General features: G+C 46.2%; 1 protein-coding gene across 2 annotated transcripts in view; it reads right to left on the reverse strand.

Annotated features, from left to right (window-relative positions):
- The window catches only part of Thsd4 (thrombospondin type 1 domain containing 4), a 571,613-nt gene that overhangs the window by 79,560 nt on the left and 467,943 nt on the right, over positions 1-24,110 (reverse strand). For both annotated transcript variants that reach the window (XM_026789951.1, XM_005368485.3), the window contains one exon: positions 39-243. In XM_026789951.1, the coding sequence (XP_026645752.1) occupies positions 39-243 (205 nt within the window). The remainder of the gene's footprint in view (positions 1-38; positions 244-24,110) is intronic.

Consider the following 24,110-nt stretch of genomic DNA (forward strand, 5'->3'; position numbering starts at 1 on the left):
TGCATGCGTGTGTATGGAGAGGAGAAATGAACTCTCACCCAAATAGTTGTTGCTCTTGTGCATCTCTGTAATGTTAATTTTCGTGGCTCCTTGGGGAATCTCGACGACGCGGTGGTAGCCCAGGCTGGTGAGGGCATGCTTGAACACTCCCGACACCACCTGGCAGCCCGTGTTGTCGCCTCCGCATACCCCACACTTGTCCACGACCTTGTCGGAGCCCAGGAAGTCGTCACAGCCAATGCTCTGCATAAAGAGAGAAAATGTGTAGAACGATCAGCAGCGTCTGGGAGGGAGGAGTGAGAGCGGATGGCTGGCAGGAGATCTACTGGCCTCAGACTGACCGTCCTCCTGCCCTCGGTTCTGAGGCCGAGGAAATGGCTCAGGGTGGCAAAGCGTTGGCTACGCTAGCCTGAGTATGAAGTTCGGCACTCACGTAAAAATCCAGGCACGGCAGTGAATGCCTATGATCCCAGCACTGGAAGGCAGAGGCAGGGTGCTGCTGTGTGGAGGGGGTCCTAGTCTAGCCAGTCAGTGAGAGACAGTTTCTGTAGCGTCTCAAAGAGAAAGGCGTAGCGCTATAGAGGACAATTGTCAATGCTGACCTCTGACCTCAACAGGCACACATAAGTTGCATGCCCACATTCCCACATGTATATATACACACACATTTTTAAAAGTTCATACATTCCTTCATTCAACAGCTATGCACATAGCACCTACTCTGGGTAAGAGCCTTCCTAGTCAGCTACTCGTGAAATATACCCTCCTGGGGTAGGACGGACGCCCCACACAATAAACAAGACAGACCCATTCAAGAGTATATTTGGTTGAGATAGTTGATCAGAAGAAAATGAATAAGAAGGAGGTAGAGTTTGATATTTATATAATTGGACAGTGATACTGTTTTGCAGTCCTTCCCTGCAGACTACAGGAGGGTCATGAATGCCCCATGCTGGGAATTTCTTAAATCTCTTTGGAACCACAGTAAATACCCCACTTAAAACTGAGGTTGGCCGCCAAGTCTGCTCTACATTGTAGATCCTTCCACCATGTGACAAAGTAACCCCCTCTCCCCCAAAGTGCTGTTTCCTGGCCCAGTTTCACGGGAAGCAAGAGCTTGAGCCCCACCAAGGCTCCACTGGTAACTGTGGTTCTGGAGACCTGAGCACAAGCACGCTTGCTTGTTACTCCGAGGTGCTTCCCAGAAGGGCAACGCCCCAAGCACCCGCAGGCCGGATGGCAAGCTTCTAACGGAGACTTTACCAGACAGTCAATCTTGTTTATGGAAACTCTTGACTAACCTGAATCTGCCCCCTAATCCGATCCCATTACCCAGTTTTTTTCCTGCTTTATCTTTATTTCCCATCATCTATAATTTTGTTTTGCATTAAGAAAATAAAGCTTTGGAACAAAAGGTAATGATCTTGATTGGAGTCTTTCTCCCACTGCCCAAGCTGGCTCCGTAGGGCTCATGATCCTGTTTCCTGAATTCAAAACTGGGACTTATGGTCTGGGCAGAGAATTTTGTCACATCTCCTCCATGGGCAGAATGAAACAAGCAGATTGTAGTTTGGATGATGAAATATTGGGATTACAGGATTACCCATTGGGCTCTGGGGTTGCAGAGGATGAAATGGGAATGGTATTCTAAAACTCGAGACGTATGTTCCCTGACTCACAAGCTTGTTTTGATTCTTGAACCTAATAGCAAACATGAGATCACATCTCAGGGGCAGAGTGGTCAGCAGACCCCTCCCAGTTCACATCTGATTGCATTAAATAACCATGGGTCTAGCCACATGGGTCCTATGGGTCGAATCCTGTGGGCGGGGTCAGCTCTCACATCAGAGGTGTTTAGTTTTGTTCCTTCGCTTTGACTGACATCATTCTGCAGGCACTGTTCTTCCGCCTTACTGCTTCCATATTCCCGAGTGCCATGAGTCCATCAATAGCACTGCTCTCTCCACAACAGCTTCTCTGTAAGACATTATTTCTGACAATAACGGACAGCATCTCAATACGTCCATCCGTATCCAATTAGCCTTTCAAAATGTCATGTTTGCTATGTCTTTCTTCCCCCTTAAAAATGTCTTGCCTGTACCCCCTGAACATTTTAGCAGAAAAGTAAGGAAAATGAGAGCCACACCCTCACTGTCTTGCATTCTCCCTTGCTTTGAAACAAGGCAATACTTCCAATGCCAGGGTTCCTAGAAGACAGAAACCCTGGGAATGGAAAGATGGCTCCCTGGTTAAGAACACTGGTTGCTCTTGAAGAGGCCCTGGGTTTGGTTCCCATTACCTACATGAAGGCTCACTACTATCTGTGACTTCAGTTCCAGGCCATCTGATGTCCTCTTCTGGCCTTCATAGACACTATATGCATGTGGTTTATTTACATAAATGCATGTAGGTAAACAGGTATACACATAAAATAAAAATAAACTTTAAGAAAGAGACAATAGATCCTACTCCACCAAAACTAAGAGTCTACCTAAATTGATGATTATGGATGGGTAAGACAGACAGAGTGGTAGTTTGAGTGAGATATCCCCTGTCAGTCTCAGGCATTTGAATATTTGGTACTCAGCTGGTGGCTGTTTGGGGAGGATGAGGAAGAAGGGTCTGGTTGGAGGAAGTAAGTCACTTTGAGTTTTCAGAAGACTTGTACCATTCCCAACGTGTTCTCTGCCTCTTGCTCGGAGTCTGAGTTGTTGGCTCTCAGCGGTGCCTGATGCCCCATGCTCCGCTATCACGGAGTCTTATCCCTCCAGAATTGTAAGCCCTTAAAGCGCTCTTTTATAAGATGCCTTGGTGTTTATCACAGCACTAAAATATAACTAAACTGATCAGTTCTAGATAGAACTCAAGATCCCCTCTCTCTACAAGCTTTGGTCCATTCTGGCTAGCCCTAAACTCATCTTAAGTAGAGGGGACACATGTGCAAAGGCACAGAAGAAGGAACGAACAAAGCAAATGCATACAAGGAGGTAGATCACCCGGCAGAGACAACTTAAAGAGGGCAGAATCTAGTTAGACCCAATGGTTTGAGGGGTACAGCTCACCATGGTGGATGGAGTTCACGGTAGGGAAGTGTATGCTTGTGCTTGCTCGTGGTGACAACCAGGAAGCAGAGAGAATGGGCTGGAGGTGACAGCCTCAGAGCCCATTCCCTATTGACCACTTTCTCTATCTAGGTTCCAACTCACAAAGATTCAAAAGCTCCCCAGACTATTACAACCAGTTGAAAACTAGTGTTCAAACTATGTGTACCTATGGGAGACATTTTACATTTAAATTATAGTACAGGGTCTACAGGGTCAGGTTGTAGCGAGGGGTCAGAGCATCAGATAGACTCTCCAGGGGAAAGCATTAGAATTTCAGTCTAAGGAAGCAACGACTACCAGATGTATAAAGAAGTAGAGGGTCATATTCAAGATGTGTTTTGAGGACAACAGTGTTGGCTGCCGTGTGGAGCGGGTCCTACCTAGAGATGGGGAGCAGGCAGTCTAGAAAGCTCTCTTAGAAATACTCTTGGAGATAGAGAATGGAGAGTATTTCAGGAACGAACAAGGGGAACTATTGTAGAAGTCCATCATGGAGAATATGGACTCTGCATTACTTCAGCCCTCTGTCCCGAAATGCAGTCAGAACAGGATTTTCCGTTGGAAACTATATAACACACACTGCTTTAGACAACCACAGACAGGCAAAATGTCGCTTGCTCTTTTGAGTTAGACACTATTGGGTGGATCTTCACCTGATTTCCTGCACAGCTCAGTCACTGTGGATGGATCGAGACTTTGCCACTGAAATATTCCCAGCAGATGTCCACACAGCTTGGAGACTGGCTTCAGTGAAGGGAGTAGCTACACACAGTGCCAAGAGCTGACAGTGACACCCTGTCTTCTCAGAGTGCACCCTGGACTCTTAGTGTGGCTTACTTCTCAAGACAGAAATCAAAACAAAGGGTGGGTGACCCTTTCCTGAGACGAAAAGAAGCCACTGGAACTTCTTTCTCATGTTCTAGTGGCTCCCCAGCCTTTAGAGAGAGGAATTTGCCCTGGAGTCTTACAAACTGCAACCCACTTCATGCAGCAGGACCGACAACCCTAGAGTGAGGACTGGGAGAACAGCGTGGATTCAAGACCTTCATTCCCAGCTCTAGAGTGAGGACTGGGCAGACAGCATGGATCCAAGGCCTTCATTCCCAACTGAAGCCACAGAAAACTTATTTATATGACAGAGGCCCTGTTTCCTGACAGGACTATACTGAAGATCAGTGATACAATGAAGGACAATTTGATTGACTGAAAAAACGACCTTTGGACTAGGTCTCAAGGGGCAAGAAGTGTTGGTCAGGACGATCTAACCATATGAATGTGTATTTTATTGATGATGTCACTGGGGACCACGCCAGGCAAGTCACCTGGAAAGTGCCCAGTTGAATCAGACTGAGGTCTTACCTCTGGGGGAGGAATTGATTTTTCAGGTATTACTTGATACAGAGACACAGATTATCAGAAATTATTAGGTAACAAGGACTATCTGTATTTTTTATGTCCCCCCAGGACAGGATCAAATCTCTTTTAGAAACTGAAAATTGGGTTCATGGAGACTAGTGGGTGCTTCAATATCCCAGCTTGAAGTAGGGTGTAGGGGCTGAGGGACATTCAGATGTAAAATGAACAGAATGCTATGACAGACAGACCAGTAGAAGGAGAAAGAAGACTTAACCCGCCCCCCACATTTGTTTTTAACTTTGTAATGTCTAATATTCACAGAGTTTTTACTAGAATATAGGTTCTTTTGAAATCCATTTTTCTCATTTTATCTTAAAAGCAGTCCACGGATTGCAGTAAACTTTAGGGAGCTAAGACTTAGAGAGAGCGGTCAAATGCCTGGGTAAAGTTGTGTTGTCAGCTGTGTGGTTCGAAACCAAAGAGCATGTTTTTAAAACTTTGATGTACGGATTAGAGACCAAAGGGTCAGTGGACGTGCTGAAGGCGACAGTGTTGCTGAAGAGCGGATGGTGGCAGTGATCAAGCACACAGAACAAGTTCAAGGTGATGTCACCGTAGAACCCTGGACAGAGCTCAGCCCAGAGGTGACTCAGATGTGCCTGTTTTCTAGTCTTGCGAAGGACCAACTGCATGATGTGTCTCTCCCATACTGGTAGTTTGAACATTCTACTCTACACGGAGCAAATGAATAAACATTCTAGTTTGTCTTCCTATTATATTAATTTCTTATTGTAAGAGCTTTCTATTTATTTTGAAATACTTAGACTCACAAGGAGTTGTAAAAACACTACAGGGAGTTTTGTTGACCTTCTACCCAGATTTCCCTAATGTTTGAATCTCACTATGCGTCGTCAGAGCCCTGGGTACCACTGGCATCAGCACTGTACCACTAACTAAAGAGTAGACTGCATTTGAAGCTTGTCATTAGTTATATACACTTCTTGGAGTGTGTAGTTCTGTGAAACACTATCGTATGTGAAATGTTTCTTTCTCTAAAACAGCTGATTCCCCCTGTCCTGGTTAACCTTAATTGTCAACTTGACATAGCTTAGAGTCATGTAAGAGAAGCCTCGTTGTGGACTTGCTTAGATCAGCTGGCCTGTGGGCATGCCTGTCAGGGATTTTTCTTGATCATTACCAGATGTAGGAGGGCCCAGCCCACTGTGAGCAACACCATTCCTAGGGCAGGTAGTCCTGGGTTATACAAAGAACTCTTCGTTAAGCTCAGGCCACTGAGCAAACTGCTGAGTGCGCTGTTCCTTTATGTCTCTGCTTCAGGTTCCTGCAGTGAGTTCGTGCCTTGACTTCCCTCAACAACAGACTGAGATCTGGAAGTGTAGTATAAAACAAGCCCTTTCCTCCTCCTCAGCTGCCTGTAGCTAGAGTGTTTTATCACAGCAAGAGAGACCAAACTAGGAAACGTCTCTCCAAGAACACTGCCATGTAATTGTTAAGTATGGTTGATGCCACCTAGCAGGAAAAGCAGTTGGAATGAGGAGCCCAGGGACAAAGTCCTGGCTTTGTCTCTGACTTAATGTAGGACGATGGCCAGGCTACTCCACTACAGCATGCTGGAAACAACCCTGTCCTGTGATATCTAGGAACAGTGGACGAAACTCTGGCTTGTGTATCAGGAAGCTGACTAACTCATGTCTGACGGGGATGACTCCAAATTGGTGGCTCACTCCCAAACTCTTTGGGAGGCCCCAGCCAAGTGTCATCAGTGTGCTTAAGATAAGCATGGGAGTCTTCCAGACATAGGTCCTGTCCCGCCTCTGTGCTTATGAATCCTGGCTCTTTGGACATGCCCATTGAGCTGCTTTTAGGTTCTTTTGTATTTGTGACTGGAGATGCTGCTGTAATAGTGTCTTCTTCAGGCTGCTGGCAGGACCAAATGAGAAAACAGGCAGAATGAGGTGGCAAGCCACCTCTCAGGGAATTCTGGGTTTTGTTATCATTGGTTTTATAGATTTGATTATGCCTGATATTGATCCATTTTAAGTAAATCTCATTATCATGTAACCAGAGGACGCATCCATACTTCTATAACACCCCTCAAGATGTTATACTTTCTTCTTCATTTGGACAAATTCAGAAAGTGATAAAAAAGCCAAGGAAAGGGCATAGTGCACCTCAAAGACAACTGCTTACCCAGCTCCTCTGTGCTTACTGTTCAAACAACCAGAGACAGCCAGAGCGAACATCTGCTTCCCACACTGCCACCTCTGTACTGTGTTTCCTGCACTGCACCACGGACTGCCACTCAAAAGAGATCTATCTCGCGGTTACAAAGGTGATTGGACAAGTATCAGATGTTCACACCATTTTCCCAGCAATTTCTTTTGCAACACATTGTAGGAAAATTTTACATGTTGCAAGCCATCATATGAGAAATTGCTCAAGAATTACCCTCAATTGTGTGCCAAAATTAACCTAAATGAGATTTCCTGAGGGAAACGAGCAATCTGGATGACATATTTGGTGGTACATTTCACATGGAGGAGGCTGTGTCCATTGTGGCAGGGAGGGTGGTGCCAGGCATACAGATAGTGGCGGGAGGGTTCCAACTCCCTAATGGGAAGCAGGTGCTCTCATGTGTTTCACAAGCACACGTGGCAGGGCAACCTCAGTGGGCTGGCTAGGTGACCCTGAGAGGTGAAACATGGAACCATAATAAAAGAGCCATTACAGCAGTGTGGGAGAATATTAAAATGATTTGGCGCTAACACCAATTTTCTTGTATTTATGGTGAGCTAATTTGTGGAAATACATATGGAGGCCAAAACTTTTATGGATGCCATTCTGTTGAAAGAAGTCTGCATGTGATAAACCCCTCTCCCGCGTCACTGTGGGGAATGCAGATGAACACCACCTTCTTGGAAAGCAGTGTAGCAATCAACGCTGCTCCAAGTATCACATTCTTATTCTAAGAATTTATGCAAAGGAAATGATAAGAAACGAGGCCAACAATTTCAGAACGATAGGGCTCATCAGGGTGTTATTATCAATACTGGCGTCATCCTTAGTGTTCAACATAGGGAAATGGTTGAACACCCTGGGAAATATTGGATGGCTCTCTCTCCCAGTGCTATTTTCATTAAAATGTTCTCGAAGGTGTGCTTGTACCCTTGGCCCTCTGTATCATTCAGCAAGTTTCCTGAGCGAATCACAGGAGAGGACCAATGTGACGATAGGCACAGGAGAATAGCCATGAAGAGGAACCAGACATGGCTCCTGCTTAGAGTCAAACCCAAATTAACAAACAACTGATCTTCCTGCCAGATCTGGCCCAACCTCTGTGTTTGTAAATAGAGACTGAACACAAACATCCCCGTTACTTACTTATTGTTCATGGCTGTCTGGAGGTCATAACAGTAGAGCTAGGGAGTAACACAGATAGTCTGGCCCACAAAGACTAACATATTTATAATCTGGCCCTTAAAAAAAAGTTGCCAGTCATTGGTCTAAACAGAAAGACATAAAAAAGTCCCTTTAATATGGCTTTGCAAATGTTGTAAGGGTGGTGGGCACAGATTCCCATGATGCAAGATTGAGGCTCTATTCCCTCTCTGCGCTGCTCTAATCTGGCTTAATTATTATACAGAATGCAAAGAGTTATTGTTTAAGGGGCCAGGGAAATAGCTGAGCTAGTAAAGTGTTTGGTGTATAAGCATGAGAACCTGAATTCGGATCCACAGCACCCATGTAAATGTAGGGTGTGGTGGTGCACCCTTACAATCTCACTGCTGGGGAAGCAGACAGGATTTCTGATGCTTGCTGACCAGGCAGCTAAGCTGAATTGGCTCTAGGTACAGTGAGAGACCCGACTCACAAATGAGAAAAGAATAAAGACATCTCTGGCATCAGCATGAATGCGTGTGTATGTATGTGCACGTGTCCCTGCATGCACAAAATGCACACAAACCTGCATGCAAACATACCTGCACATACACAAACATGAACATGTACTTGCACATACATGGAGAGCTATCCTACTGCAAGTCTTCACCTTTTGGGGTGCTAGGGATCGAACACAAAGCCTTGGGCTTGCTAGGCAAGCACTCTACCACTGAAGTACATCCCCGACCCTCTTTTTTCCTCTCTTTTTTTTTAAGTGGGGAAAACCCCATTCCTTTAAAAGTTAAAGTTTGTATAGAACTACAGAACTTCCCTACACAGAATGAGAAAAGCAGAGTCTCTTGGGCTAAAGAAGGGCTGCCAGGGTGTGGAAGGCCAGCGATTCACCTTCGTGCCTGCTCTCCGGGCTTGAGTCTCTCCATTTGGGCCCTGATGACAATTTGGTCTGGCATGTTCTTTCTTGCAGCAGTTATCTTATGCACTCTATAGTGTTTGGCTCTACCTGTTAGGTGCGAGGCTCACTCTTCCTCCTCAGTGTGATAAACTAATCAGACATTGCCAAGTATCTCCAAGGGAGAGGAGCCGCTTCGGGAGCCTCTGCTTTAGGTTATATCACAGTTTATGGGATATTTAGGAACACACAACACCTCTACAGAAGGCTTCAAAACAATAGAAGCTCCATAGAAATATAAAATTTGTCCTGGTCTGTGTCAAAGAAGATAATGAGTAAATAATAGGAGGTTGTTCATTTCAAAAATAGTTCCTGGCATCCACCTAGAGTTCTCGAGTTGCTTTTTAGCTTAACTCCAGTAGGAGAGCACAGTGTTTGCCACACAGTAGGTGTTCAGCAGGAGTTGCTGAAGAAAAGAGCTGCTGCCTGAGGGCTGGGCAGATGGCTCAGAAGGCAAAACGCTTGCCTTTACAAGCGTGATGGTAGAGTCTGATCCCCAGAGCACGTGAAAATGACAGGCATGGGGGCATGCACTTGTAACCCTAGGGCTGAAAAGGCGGAGACCAGAGCATCCCTGGGCCTCACTGGCCAAGCTGACTAGCCTAACTGGTGAGTTTCGGGCTGATGAAGAGGGACTCTGTCTCAAAGAGGTGGGTGGTGCCCCTGAGGACAACACCTGAGGCTGTCCTCTGTTCTCCACTCCGATGTCCATATGTACACACACACCTGCACATACAAATGGACCCCCACAGAACATGAACATGCGTGTGTACAAATACTGAATGCATCTGTCTTGGGAATCCAGAGATCAGAGTCATAGGACCAATCTGTTCTCAGGAGTGGATCATCTCTAAGGTCCGTTTTGGTGTCGGATTGTTTCTGGGGGGGGAAAAAAAGACATAAAGCCTTGATCGAAGGAATCTTTCCATGTTTAAAGTCAAGGAAATATGCTTCTTTGAGACAAAATTAAATTGGAACCAGAAATCTCTAGGAAAAAAAAATAGATGCTGTCACTTTTGATGGGGAGAAACGGCAACAGTATTGAGGAGAGTTTGGATTCCTTGGTGAAGGCAATTGGGAAACTGGTGACTGCTTTAAGCTTGTGGCTGTCACATGTCAGGGCCCATCCTGTTTCATCAGAGAGTAGCACCTCACCAGGGGATTGAGCAGAGGAGACCGCTGGCATTCCTGTAGGAGACATTGGGTAGGAACCAAGTTCAGCAGTGTTTACAGACCCTAGAAGAGGAAACCTGTCAGGCAAACATCTCATCCAGGGAGGATGGAAACATCCCAAGCTACAATGCCAAACACTTAGCTTTCATGTTCTAACTTCTCAGGGACTGAGATGGGGTGGGGGAAGGGGGCATGGAATGATTAATGACAATCATAATATACAAAAGTAAGGTTCCATACTTTCGTAGAGAAGACTAGAAACGTCTGGACTTAAACTTTTTAACCCTATAGAGTGAATTCGCTTTAAAGCTATTAGACAAATCTGGAGATATGGTATAATTTTTCAGGGTCCCAGAAGTGGGCTGGCACTCAGAAAATCCTGCCTCCGATGTGTCTATCAGAGGCTGTGGACTTGGCTGCCAAGTCAAGAAAAGGCTGCTTGATGAAAGCACAAGACTGTCCAGGGATGACTGGGGAGTGGTGGACTGTCCAGGGGTGGGCTGGGGAGTGGTGGACTGTCCAGGGGTGGGCTGGGGAGTGGTGGACTGTCCAGGGGTGGGCTGGGGAGTGGTGGACTGTCCAGGGGTGGGTTAGAGAGTGGTAGACTAGCTGACTGGCCAGGGTGGGCTGGGGAGTGGTGGACTGGCTGGGGGTGTATTATAGAGTGGTAAACTGGCCAGCGGTGGGCTGGGAGTGGTGGACTGTCCAGGGGTGGGTTAGAGAGTGACAGACTGGCCAGCTATGGGCTGGGGGAGTGGCAGAGGCTGAGAAACACAGTCAACTGCATTAGGAGGGGCACAATGGGATGAGAGCCTGGATGCTGGGAATGGATTTAGAGCATAGGGTGAGGGCAGAGCGACGGTGTGCTGAAGGAAAGCCCAATTGGACACCAGCAGACGAGAACACAAGGAAGCCTGAAGTACACAGCCCGAGACCTGTCAGAGTATTTGTGATCCTCAGATCCAAGACCCACGGGGTGAGGGTGGGGCAGTCATGTGACGGAATCATCTTTCAGCCAGGGTCTAAAGTGGCTCCCGAAGATCATTCATATATTTGCCTGTCATTGAATTCACTCATATTAATTTCCTCCCTCTACCTCTCTCACTGGAACCTTCTACAGCTGAGAACATTGTTATTCTAACTCAGATTCTAATGAGGATCTGATAAAGTGCACTGTCTACTTTAAAGAGAGTCAAGACTAACAAGCTTACTTTGGGAGCTGGGATGTGGCTCAGTTAATAGAGTGCCCGCCTGGGGTGCATGAGGCCCTGGGTTCTATTCCTAGTACCTCATAAACTGGGCCTGGTGGCGCATGCTTAGAACTGTGGAGGTGAAGGAGGAGGACAGGAGGATCAGAAGTTCAAGGCTGTTATCAACTACATGGCCAGTGTTAGGTTAGCCTGAGCTACATGAGAACCTGCCTCAAACACACATAAAAACACACACACACACACACACACACACACACACACACACACACTCGCACGCACACACAAGCTTATTACATCTCTTTTAGCCTCTAGTTAACCAATGTGTAGCCACAGCACAGGAGACTAGGTCTCACCAGGGGGCCTTTATTTTAAAAAGAAATCTTGGGACCCTCCCAGGCACAAACTGAACCACAGCTTAACAGTACCTGCAGGTAATTCTTGAGGGCACTGAGGTCTGCAAAGTGCTGTCCTAGTTCTCAGGGGTCAGCACCGTCTTTTGTACAGGGCTAGACCACATGGGTTCTCGTGGTTAGCACTGTCTTTTGTACAGGGCTAGACCACATGGTCTCTGTTACCACGGCTGGGCTACTGCAGTCTGAAAGTTGTTCCAATAAAACATTACTGACAAGCACATTTGACAGCTGAATCTGGCTCCTAGACCAGATTTTGTTCACCTGCCAAATTTGCTCGTGCTGGGCTGCGGTGTTCTGAGTCCCGCTTTAGATTGTTCCCCGATGTTCCAAAGGGTGAGGCGCTGAAGTGGCTCCATCCCTTCCAGACACTGGAAGCCACATCTTGGAGCCATCAGCCACCTTTGCGACTTCCTATGTGGTTGGTTCTTGTCCCTTGGACATAGACAAAGGGCAAATAAAGCAGCCCAGAACTTTCTGGACCAACAGGAGTGGGTTTTCAGCCAGGTGACATGCTCAGCAAATTGTCTTGGGCAAGTTGTCACTGGTTCCAAGGGTGCGTTTTCTTGTTTTTGAAGGGTGTTACTCAGACCCCTTTGCTTACTGTATGGAGGTTCTGACAGAATGAAGAGAATTTAAAAATCTTTTTAAAATACGAGGATGTTGAGCATAGAGTATCGCACGAACCCAAGCTGCTCTGACGCATTCTGGTTGCTCCATGCCGACAGCGTCTCTGTTCCTCCAGTGCTCAGGGATTCCCACAGCAATCGGGTCTAGTAAGGCCAGATCGCAGAGAGACTTTGGAGCTTGCTCAAGTTGTCCAGTTGCTAGGAAGCAGAGCTGGTACTGCCCTGGCTGTGTGTGTCACCTGCTTACACTAATACCCTTTGCTACACACATTTTCAGGTCAATAAGAGGAAGCATGTAAGGGAGACTTGTGCTCTTCCACACGTTTCTTGATAGACAACTTACAATAACTCCTTCTCTTTCTCAGAGGCATTCAAGGAGGCCATAGCTGCTGCAGTATGGGATCATTTGACCTGTTAGGTCACTTTCTGTTGACTGTGTGCGCTTTCTTCTTTTCTCAAGCTGTATCCTAGTCTCCAAATGACAACCAGTTCTCTGTCCAGTCAAAACAGAGACAACACAACACGACCGCTCTTTGGCTTCCACTGCAGAAGAAAAAGCTTTCGGAAAACTGCTCTCTGTGATATTTATAACGGGGGCCAAGGTGGGGGGAAGACACGTTCACAAGCTTGCCCACCCCTAAGCCTGGTCCATGGAAGCAGTGAAGGATCTAGACCAAGTCCCAGGCAGGAAGGAACTTCTCTAAGTTGGTGGGGTGAGCACTTCCTGCCGAGAGCCTCCTTCTTCAGCCAGGGTTTGAGGTTTGACCATTTCCCCCATCAAATGGTCTACCTCCTTCCCTTTCTTTGGAATTTATCCCTTTGACCAGTTGAGGGCACGTTTATCTACCACTGGGATAGCAGCAACTCCCTGTAAAGGGCGTACACTCCTTTTGAAATGGATGAACTCTGGGAGGGAGATGTGAGCCTGAGGTCAGGGATCAGCAGAAACTATGGCAGGAAGATAACAGACAGTGGCTAACTTGACATAGTAAGGCCATGTGGGAAAGACTGGCTTCAGCCTGGAGATGTGGCTCAATAGTACAGCACTTGTCTAGCGTGTGCGAGGCCCTGCTTTGATCTCCAGCACTCAAAACATACACAAATGAAGAAAGGCCTGGCCTCCAAGGCTGGAAAGAAGAGAGAGGATAGAGGAAAAAGACAGGAGAGAAAATAGAGACAGTGGAGAGCCACTGAGAAACCCTGTGTGGCAGGGAGGGAAGCCAGAGGGTGACCTTGGAACTGAAGTTCACCTGCTGTGACTTTGTCAAATCTTCATGAAGGTCGCCATCTAGGCTTATACCTGACTGTCTGTCTTAAGAGTTCCTGCTTTGTGGGAGAGCTGGCCTTCCCTGGGCAATGCAGCAGTGCTCACTTTGCTGGTGAGGGCAGTGGAGAGCTGGCACACTGACCAACCCTGCAACTACTCAGGGACAGAACCAGGGTTATGTGTTGACTCAGCCCAACATCTGCCCCATCTGTGATCTGCTGGAGCACATGAATGGCTAGTCCTGCAGATCCAAAGCTGCAGGACTCCATGACACAGGGCAACAGCAGGATAGCCAAGAGGAGTCCCAATGAGGGCCAGCATCACTGTGTAACAGAAATCAGAGGCCTTGGAAGAGACCAATGACCCTTTACAGTGAACACGTGCAAGTAAAGATGTGTGGATTAAAGGGGGTTAATGCATTACTCACTACACTGTGTGTAGTGTGTGGTACACTGTCACACCTCAGCTTCCACATCAAGACTGAATTTTCTTTCTTTTCTCTTAAATTTTATTTTATTTTGAGGAAGGAGGTTGCAAGAGCAGAGGGTGGATACAAAGGGAGGAGGAAATGAATGGGATGGAGATGTATGATATGAAAGACACAAAGAATCAATACAAAAAAAGGTTTAAAAAAAAGAGTTCTTGCTTTAGTTCCTCGCCCCTCTCCAATTCCCTAATCTGAAGAAAGATGTCCCTGCAGTGGGCCTGCACCTTTGCGAGTCTTTCTCTAGATCTGGGGCTGTCTACTCAAGAACTTTCCCAACATGCCATGCACCTGCAGGTGATAGCTGTAGAAGGACAGCACTGGCGGGTAATCATAGGCCTCCCGCGAGGCTTAAGAGGACAGGCAGAGAAAGTAAGGCAGCTTGTTCAGAACTGGCATGGGGAAGGGGCTATGGGAGCGCATGTGGGTTTGCCTATGTTCCAGAGGTTCCCGGTGACTCCCTTCAGGGCTCAGCTCACTGGGAATCTGGCTGCTTTATCCCACACAAGGTGCACACACATCTGCACCAACAGAAGGGCTGGCCTGTTTGTAGAGTCTCCGGAAACCCCACTTCCATTCACACATGGTTCTCAGGGGGAGGGGGGTTTGCAGCCAGTTCCAGAAGAGTCGATCACAGCGATTGATCTGCATTTTGATAATGTTCTGGGATAATGTGAACAAGACTTCTGGAGATCTCTTTTTAAAAATTACTTCTGTTATTTTTTTTATTATGTATACAGTGTATTGCCTAATGTACAGGTCTCATTACAGATGATTTATGAGACACCATGTGGTTGCTGGGAATTGAACTTAGGACTGTTGGAAGAGCAGCCAGTGCTCTTAACTGCTAAGCCTTACCTTTCCAGCCCCACTTCTGTTATTTTTTTAAAGATTATATAATCTTCCCTTTCAGAGAAATTTCTTATAACTTGGTTTTTTTTAAATATGGATATGTGTGCATGTTTGTGCATGCAGGTTCATGTGCACACATGTGGGTGTGTAAGCGGAGCTTAGGGGTTGATGCTGGGTATCTTCCTTTATCATTCTCTGAATTGCTTTTATTTTAAATTAATTTTTATTTTATGTACATAGATGTTTTGCCTGCATGTACGGCTGTGGACCATTGTGTGCAGTGCTAACAGTGGCTGGAAGAGAGTGCCAATTCCCTGGAACTGGAGTTACAGATGGTTGTGAGCCACATGTGGGTGCTGGGAATTGAACCAGGATCTCTCCAGCCCCTTTGCCTTATTTGCTGAGACAGGCTCTCTCTGTATTCGGAGCTCTGCAGTTGGCTAGAGTGGCTGTCAGCAAGTGCCCAGGGACCCTCCTGTCTCTGCCTCCCCAGTGCTGGGGTTACAGACACACATCACCGTGACTGGTTTGATGTCAGAGTTGAGGATCTGAACTGGCAAGCACTTTGTCAATGAAGACATCTCCCTAGTCTTCCTTTCTATTTTTTTTTAATGTAGTTTTGAATGTGCATTTCATGATTTGTCTTGGAGGCCAGCTATGATAAAATTTCCAAAGGGAGGGCAGAAACCATGTTTAGAAACAGCAAGGTGTGTGGGTGGGTGGGGGTCATCAGAGGGATCCTGTAGCTCAGGCATGCCGGATCACAGGCTTAGACGAACTAGGTGGAAAGCCTGCCAGCAGAGATCCAAGCATCCCTTGGAAAATTGGGTGGTAGGAAGCCTCGGGATCACTCAGCATGTTCTCAAAATCTCACATACATCCTTTCATATCTCTCAAGAATCTGCTACTACTAAAGAGAAGGTTTTATGTCAAAGCTCACAAAAGAGAGGTGATTGTGAGGTGGAAGGAAGGGCCTTATGTTTCTGCAGCCCAGGCGCCTTCTCTGCTGGACAATGGAAATTCCTTTTTCCCTGGGAAGAATCAAGCCTGGTTGCATAAGGGGCACACATACTTGCTTATATTTCTTGGGCTGTTTTCCAGTTCTCCCTAAGACCCTTCCACAAGGGGGTCAACTCCCACCCCAAGGCCTCTCCTCACACAGGAACTGTGTTGTAACAGCCTCTTTTTCTACAGCTTCCCTATCTTCCAACTCCGGAAAAAAACCTCTGTGGTGCCCGTCACTCCAGTGGAGGGACATGTATCACATCCCTTCCTCCTATGGGAACTTCATCAATCCCAAAGTTCTCACTGAAGTAGCAGTTACTTTTCTTATTTGTCTTTCTGGCAATGGAAACTGCCAGTTACTAGTTATGACTTCAGGAAAAACACTAGGTTCCTTGGGTGATGCTGTGGCCCAACCAAGAGCTTGCTCTTTGAGCTCTGATGACTATGGAACTAAAGATAATTGCTCCTTATTCTTTTTTTCTAAGCACACACATATCCAAAATGAACATTTATTTCACCAAGGAAATAAAGACATTACACTTCATGCTTTCTCAGAAGGAAGAACTTTGGCTGAAATATTTAAACATGAAGGCTCCTTTACACATCTTTCAAAGGATGGCTAGGAACAAGGTTATTTGTCAGATCAATGTGTTCCATAATAATCCTTCAGGTGGTAGCCAGATGAATAATGCGCACGCCGGCAGGATACAACCTCTCTTATACAACTCCAGCCCAAGAGGTAGGGTAATGGCAGACACGATGCCTGCACACGCTTCCCAGTGACCACACCAAGGATACAAACTTGGAACAGCAAATATCTGGGTTCTATAAACCAGTTGGATAAACACTGATCTTTTGCTTTCTTTGATAGAACCTTGAAATTCTTAATTTTCACCAGTCCCTTCCTGAAAATCCTAACCATATTTATGAGCGTTTAAATCATGCCCCCAGATGTGGACACATCAGCACGGCAAAGCCTCACGGTTCGAGGTAATCTATTCTGCATGTGGACGTGAAATTCATCTTCCCGAGGTGCTGCTGTCATCATGTCATTCCTTGGGCTCAAAAGGCTTCCTGATGTCACCTGTCACGTAAACAAGACGATCATTTCCTTCTAGCCATTACGTATATACTTAAGTCCCCGATTCCAGGTGGGGAGAGGCTAATGCCCAAGGCTGCAGCAGCTTCAGGACTATTGGATCCCAGGTGTGGATAACTCTGCAAATGCTGTGGTTTTGGGAAGGATCCATTGTCTTTATGCTTTGACAGCAAATGCTCTGGTAAGACATACTAACTAGGGGCAGTAACTCAGAAGTGTATAGTCTAAATTTTCTGAGTTAGTTTTCTGACATAACGGGCCTCTTCGCTTATGAAAAGCATCAGCATGTGGGAGGAACTCAATATTATTATGCTTTATTTAAAGTCAAGTGAAAGCAAGCATAGCAAGTTCAAAGAAATACAAACAAATCCTATCCATTCCTACCTTAAACAACGGCTGCCCTGGAACAGCTAAAGCATACTTTAAAGACCGGAGTGTAGGGAATGCAGAAGGACAGGAAGAAAAGCATTCCTCCTGGAGAGCTAAGCCAATTGAAACAAATGCCAGGAGAAGAGACAAAGATTCAGTCCTGACAAGTGAATGTCTGGCCACATTGAGCTCTGTTCGTGAGGTGGCTCTCACTCGAGGGAGGTCAAGGAGTGCTCAAGAGCACCCAGCAAAACAAAAGAGGGGACAGAGATTTTACTGGAGATCTACCAGGATGAAACTATTCACTATAGATTTAGTAGAGGAGGGCCGAGTATCTTGGCTGAGGTCACAACCAAGAGCCCTGATCTGAATCCCAAGGGCATGAGCAGCGGAGAAAAAAGGTGGAATGAAGAGGCAAGGCCAGTGGAGGGATGAGAACGGCAAGATGGTGGTGAACGGACAGGAGCCAGCCTGGTGCCAGAAGGCACGTAGCCTAGGCAGCCCGGGCTTGGGTCAGGAGTCACCTCATCACCAGGCCTCCGTAAGTTCAGCAGGAAACACCAGGCTCTGAGCTCCATCTTCCCAGCTGTCACAAGTGCTGCATGCGGCCCTGCATGGAAAGCTTTCGAAACACTTTTGCCATTGCAAAGAAAGACTCTGATGCAGCACCCCCACCCCACACTCCAGTGTGAATCCACAGACTGGGCCTTCAAGTTCCTTTGGATGGGTTCTATTTCATCTGGTAGCTCACTCTGCTCAGGCTACCAGAATGCTCTTGGATCAGAAAGAGTCTAAAACCTTTGAACATTTGGGTTAATGTGTATTACCCAGCAACAGAAGAACCCCACACCACCATGTGGACCTTTCAGGGTCTGTGATTCATATATAGCTGAAGGCTGCTAAAAAATCATCCTATCATTTTAATTTGTTCAACTTGTTATTTTTTTTTAAAATACTCAGTTCCTTTAAGATAAAGAAACATGTAGGAAACATGTAGCGATCTTGAGCATGGGAAGGCCATAGCCTAGAGCTGCCAGCACAGCTATAGGTTTTGTGAGTTGGGAGATGGCTCCAGTGGTAAAATGCATGAGAGTAATGAGTGGTAAGCATGAGAGAGGATCCATGTCTGGAGGCCCTGCATCCACTTGAAGGTAAATCCAAATGCGGTGGTGGTATGTTCCTTTAATCCCTGTACTGGGCAGGTAGATGGGATGACTCCCAGAGCCAGCTGGCCAACCAGTCTATTGAATCAGTATACTCCAGGTTCAATGAGAGACCTTGTTTTATAAAGTAAGAGGAAGGTGACCAAGGAAGGCACATGACATTGACCTGTGGCCCCCACAGGCATATTCATCATACATGCACTACAAATACACGCACACACATGTATGTATATATATATATATATATATACACTAAACACACACATTACATACACACTACATGCAAACTACACACACACACATACACACACACACACGAGACACTGAGTTTTCACCCTGTTACAAGCTGAGATGTCAAGGACAAAGAAAGAATTTGGACTTTGATTTCACTGGCAATGAATATCAAATTTGGAGCCTGCAGAGTGTTGGTGTCTTTGTGGAAGGGTGGCGGTCTCTGCTCTATGTAAACCCCTCCAAAGTGGATAGAAACAAAAATAAAATGAATTTGAACTAAAATATAGCTATTATTTTTTTTTTAGAAACTGTAACTAAAATTTCATTTCAGAAGATTTTCACAACATAGAGAAGAGTTACCTTTGTGTGAGAGAAGAAGGGACGGCTTATCACAGTAACCCTCAGGCTAATCAGCATCCTCTCTGGGCCAGAATGCCAGAGCCCCAGTGTCTCAAAGTGGAAGGAAAACTAGAGAACATCCGGTCCGGCTAAGGTCCATCAGACTTGGGGACCAGTCTAATTCTGATGCTCTTTGCTGGGATCCCAGCAGGCTACCAGTGTGAATCTAACACCTTAAAGGTGTCTGCTAAGTGAGAAAAGTCACTGGCTTTCAAGTTGCTCCAAGGTTCTACTTCAATGTATTTAAAGCATATTTTTAAAACAGTACTAATAATTGAATAGTAACTTTCAAAATGTTACTGGGGATTAACTATGCTAGATATGTATTCTACCACTGACTCATATCCCCAGCTTTATATACTAATGTTTTCTTTTTGAAAATGATATTTTGTTGTCTTCAAGAATTTCGTATACCTTGTTCATATTCAATGCCACTTCCAACTTCCCAACACTGTGGGCAGAGACAGTCTATCGACTCTTGGGTAGAAGATTCCCAGCTCCCTTTGCTTCTGTTCACACTGATATAGCTGGGGAGAAGATGCTGCAAGAGCGAGTTTTGTTGGATGGAAATAGAAAACACTATCCTGAGTGAGGTAAGCCAGACCCAAAAAGAGGAACATGGGATGTACTCACTCATATTTGGTTTCTAGCCATAAATAAAGGACATTGAGCCTATAATTCGAAATCCTAGAGAAGCTAAATAAGAAGGAGAACCCAAAGAAAAACATATAGGCATCCTCCTGAATATTAACCTTCATCAGGTGATGAAAGGAGACAGAGACAGAGACTCACATTGGAGCACCAGACAGAAATCTCAAGGTCCAAATCAGGAGCAGAAGGAGAGGGAGCAGGAGCAAGGAACTAAGGACCGCGAGGGGTGCACCCACACACTGAGACAATGGGGATGTTCTATTGGGAACTCACCAAGGCCAGCTGACCTGGGTCTGAAAAAGCATGGGATAAAACCGGACTCACTGAACATAGCGAACTGATCCATTTTTAATCTCAGAGACAACCGAGTTGTTATCTTCAAGACTATCTTCTCTCATGATTACTTTTCCAAAATAGATCTTCATTTCCCAAGATGCCTCAGACAAAGTGTGTGTGTGTGTGTGTGTGTGTGTGTGTGTGTGTGTGTCCGTCCCCATATTCCCACCCAATAAAACTCCTGCTTGGCAGAGAATGTTGTTAGCTTCCATGAAAGAGTTCTTTTGTCTGATTCTGTCTAAGAAGCTTTTTCATTACAAGCCTGGAAGTCAAGGTAAGTGCGGTGTGGAGTCAAGGACCCCTTGGCTCTTCTCCCACGTCCAAATTATCTCCCGGGAAAATGCGGTCCTCTGTGCTGCAGTCAGCTAACAAGAGTGACAGCTCAGAGAGCTTCAAGCCTGGCCTGTGCACAAAGGTGATCGGAGCACAGTTTCTGTAAAGAGGGGCTTTAAATAGCACCGAATGCCTGTGAGCACAAGGCCATGCGATGGCAGGAAGTATCTGACCATCTTAATGGGATCGGGCTTTTGTGCACAAACAATGGTGAGCAAACCACAGCCCGGCAGAGAGCCATTAGGATGGTTTTCATTTGTGGTGGTGCGGAGAGGCCCTTCAAGAGCCACTAATCAGAAAAGAGAAAAAGAATGGAGGGATTCAAGCGCAGTAAGGTGGGGTGTCCTCATGAGAGACCGCACATAGGTGATGGTCCAGCTTACATGGGGTGGGCACTCCCTTCCACCCTGCTGTTGCCTGAGCATGGCAGTTAGCGTTCTACTTCGAGATGCTATGCTTCTGACCTCTGAAGTGAATTTTACTCTCTTGTTCTAACATCTTTTTTCTTCCACTTGCTCCTTTTGTTCTGTCAGTGAGACTGTTTCTGAGTTCCCTCTCCAACCTTGGTCTCAGCAGAACCCCTTCCAAATCACATGGGGATTTAAGAATGTCATTTGTCCAGAGACTTAAGAGATGGCTTATTGGACCACATACCTGCCACACAAGCCCAAAGACCTGAGTTCAGATCCCCAGCACCCACATAAAAAGCCAGGCATGGCCACACTTATCTGTAATCCTAGCACAGGAGAGGTAGAGATGGGAGGAGCCCTGAAGCTCACTGGCCATTCAGTTTAGCCAGTTAGTGAGATCCTGGCTCAGAGAGAAACCATGCCTCAAAAAGACATCTGGAAGTGATTGAGGAAGACATGTGATGTTGACCTTTGGCCCCACATGAATGAACATATCACATACAACACACACACTCTCACACACATTCACATACACATACATATGCTCACACACTCACACACACATTCAAATACTCTTACACACATATTCATATATGCACTCACGCACATACATACACTCAAATACACACACCCACACACATTCAAGCACACACTCACACACATCCACATACATACACTCAAACATATTCTCACACACACTCAAACACATACTCTTAACACATGCATCAACATTACATACACACATGCTCTGCTCTCAAGGCACACTGGCAACTCATCTTCATCACTGCAGCGGCTTCCATGGGCTGAGCATCCTGGGTGTCCTTCAAGGTGCTTCACACCCCCCACTCAGTGCTCTTCACGGCCCAGTGAGGCAGTTCCTCTGGGTCCTTCTTTGACAGTTGACAAAACTTAGTTTTGCACAGAAGAGCCAAGGGGGGACTTTCCCAAGCGAGGGAGCGGGTATGCAGCACAGCCAGGACCGGAGTGGGGTTATGAGCCCGGTCTCATGCTCCCACCCATCATGCTTCTCAGAGTCTCCTCTCAGCCGCTTACTGCACAGTCCAGCAGAGGGGAAGACACACCAGTACAGACGCATCACTTGCTAGACACCCCATTGGGAAACTGCAGTGCACAATAATCATAAAGCTATACGGCCGAGGACTTAGAACTCGCCCCATCGAAAGCAATACTGCTGCAGATGCCACACGCTCCTCACTTAAATGTGGAAATGAAGATTAATCTCTACCAGAGGCTGAATGGGGAAGACCACGGAGAAAGGGAGATAGGAAGGAAGGTGGATCGTATACACACAAATGCAGTTGCATGGGAGGGACAATTTCTTTTTTAATAAGACATCATCATCATCATCATCAATATTTGGTTTTTTAAGACACGGTTTCTCTGTGTAGCTCTGGAGCCTGTAGATGCGAATTCACAGAGATCCGCCTGCCTCTGCCTCTCAAGTGCTAGAATCAATGGTGTGTGCCACCACTGCCTGGCACATGACTTTATTTTTATCGTTTTTAATCATGTATCTGTTTTTCTGCATGTAGTTTGTGCATAGGAGTGAGATGCCTGCAGAGGTCAGGAGCGGGCAGCCCTGGAGCTGGAGTTACAGGTAGTAATGAGCCCTCCAGTGTGTATGTGTGCATGTGTTTGTGCCTGAAGTCATTGTCAGGTGTCGTCTTAGGATGTTCTTTGTCTCACTGCACTTGGAGTTCACTGATCTGGCTAGTCTGACTGGAGAGTGAGCCCCAAGTATTTGTCCATTTCCCCCCAACTCCCGCCCTCAAGTGCCAGGTTTACAGACTCTATCTTGCTTGGCTTTTAAGTAGGATTTGAACCCAGGTCCTCATGCTTGCCCAGTGGGCACTTTACCAACTGAGCCATCGCCTCGGGCCATTTGTCCTTTATGTCTCTCTTCTTTTATGTACTCTTTTCTTTCCTGTCCCAACTTCACTTCCAAATGAAGGGCAAGTTGCCAAGTAAGATGTCAAACTGTGGAGACCTGAGGAAAACGACCATTGCATAAGACAACTGCCTCACACACAGCAAGCTGTTCGTGGGCTTGTGGCAGGGAGAGGCTCAGACAAGAGCAGAAAGAACCCTGACTTCAGCTTCCCCTCACTCACGAACTAGCCTTCATCATCTGCCTCTGCGTCACCAGGAAAAAAAATCTCATGTGGAAGCTGCTTGAGAAGTTGTCTTGCTAGTGTAAATAAACAGGGTCCGGCAGGAGAGAAATTCATCAGGACCAGGCAACGCTTCCAAACCACGCCTAATACTTGCCAGGAAAACCAAACTTTGTATTTAAAACATAACATGGGGAAAAAAGTGCATCATTTTCATCCAAAACACATAAACCATGGACAGGGAAGTCCATTTGACCAACACTCAGAGTTGCTTGGAAGCAAACATGCATTCAGAACCCAGGCATGGGAAGCCAATCAGCTAATCACCACTCTCTGGTCATGGGAACCACAGCTAACAATTCCAGCATGCTGGGGGACCACAGAAGAGCCTACAGATCTGTTCTGACCACATGGTATTTGGATTTTAGCATGTTGGTGGCAGAAAACCTCAGGAAATGGACAAGTCACCTGGACAAAGGTCATTTGAGTGGCAGAGAAAGGTAGATATCCTAGGAAGGATGACTAGTGGCCAAGACCAAGCAATGCCAACAGAGGCAGGAAGGGAAGGCAGACGTTCAGAAACCATTTCCATGGAACACAGAACAGGACTTTTCCATCTCTGGATGTCAGAGCCCAAGAATAACTAGTGGTAGTAGCTGATGTCCCTTGAGCCACGGCCTCTGGCCTCCGTGCTTGGCAGGGGTTATCTTATTGAATTCTTTGTCAGCTCGGAAGTAGGTCTGATGAATTCTCACTTGATAGATGGGAAAACTGAGGCCCAGTGAGGTCAAGTCGTTCATTTCCCTAAGCCATTTCAGTTAATAAGACACAAATACAGAAACTAAATGCACCATCTCTCTGTGATAGCAGAAATAACAGTGTGAAATGGTCACACATTTTGTAGCTTAGGGCCCTGGGTGCTGTGATTGGAAACCTAGAAACCAGAAAGCTAAAGCATCTTATTTGCTTGGTTTCTCTTATTAGCATGAACCTTACATATCACAGGTAGACAGCGGGCTGTCACAAGATGCCCAAGACTATTCTCCTATTCTCTCTCTCTCTCTCTCTCTCTCTCTCTCTCTCTCTCTCTCTCTTGCTCGCTCTCTCTCTCTCTCTCTCTCTCT

The sequence above is a fragment of the Microtus ochrogaster genome, unplaced genomic scaffold (genome assembly GCF_000317375.1).
Source record: "Microtus ochrogaster isolate Prairie Vole_2 unplaced genomic scaffold, MicOch1.0 UNK33, whole genome shotgun sequence".
Lineage (NCBI taxonomy): Eukaryota > Metazoa > Chordata > Mammalia > Rodentia > Cricetidae > Microtus > Microtus ochrogaster.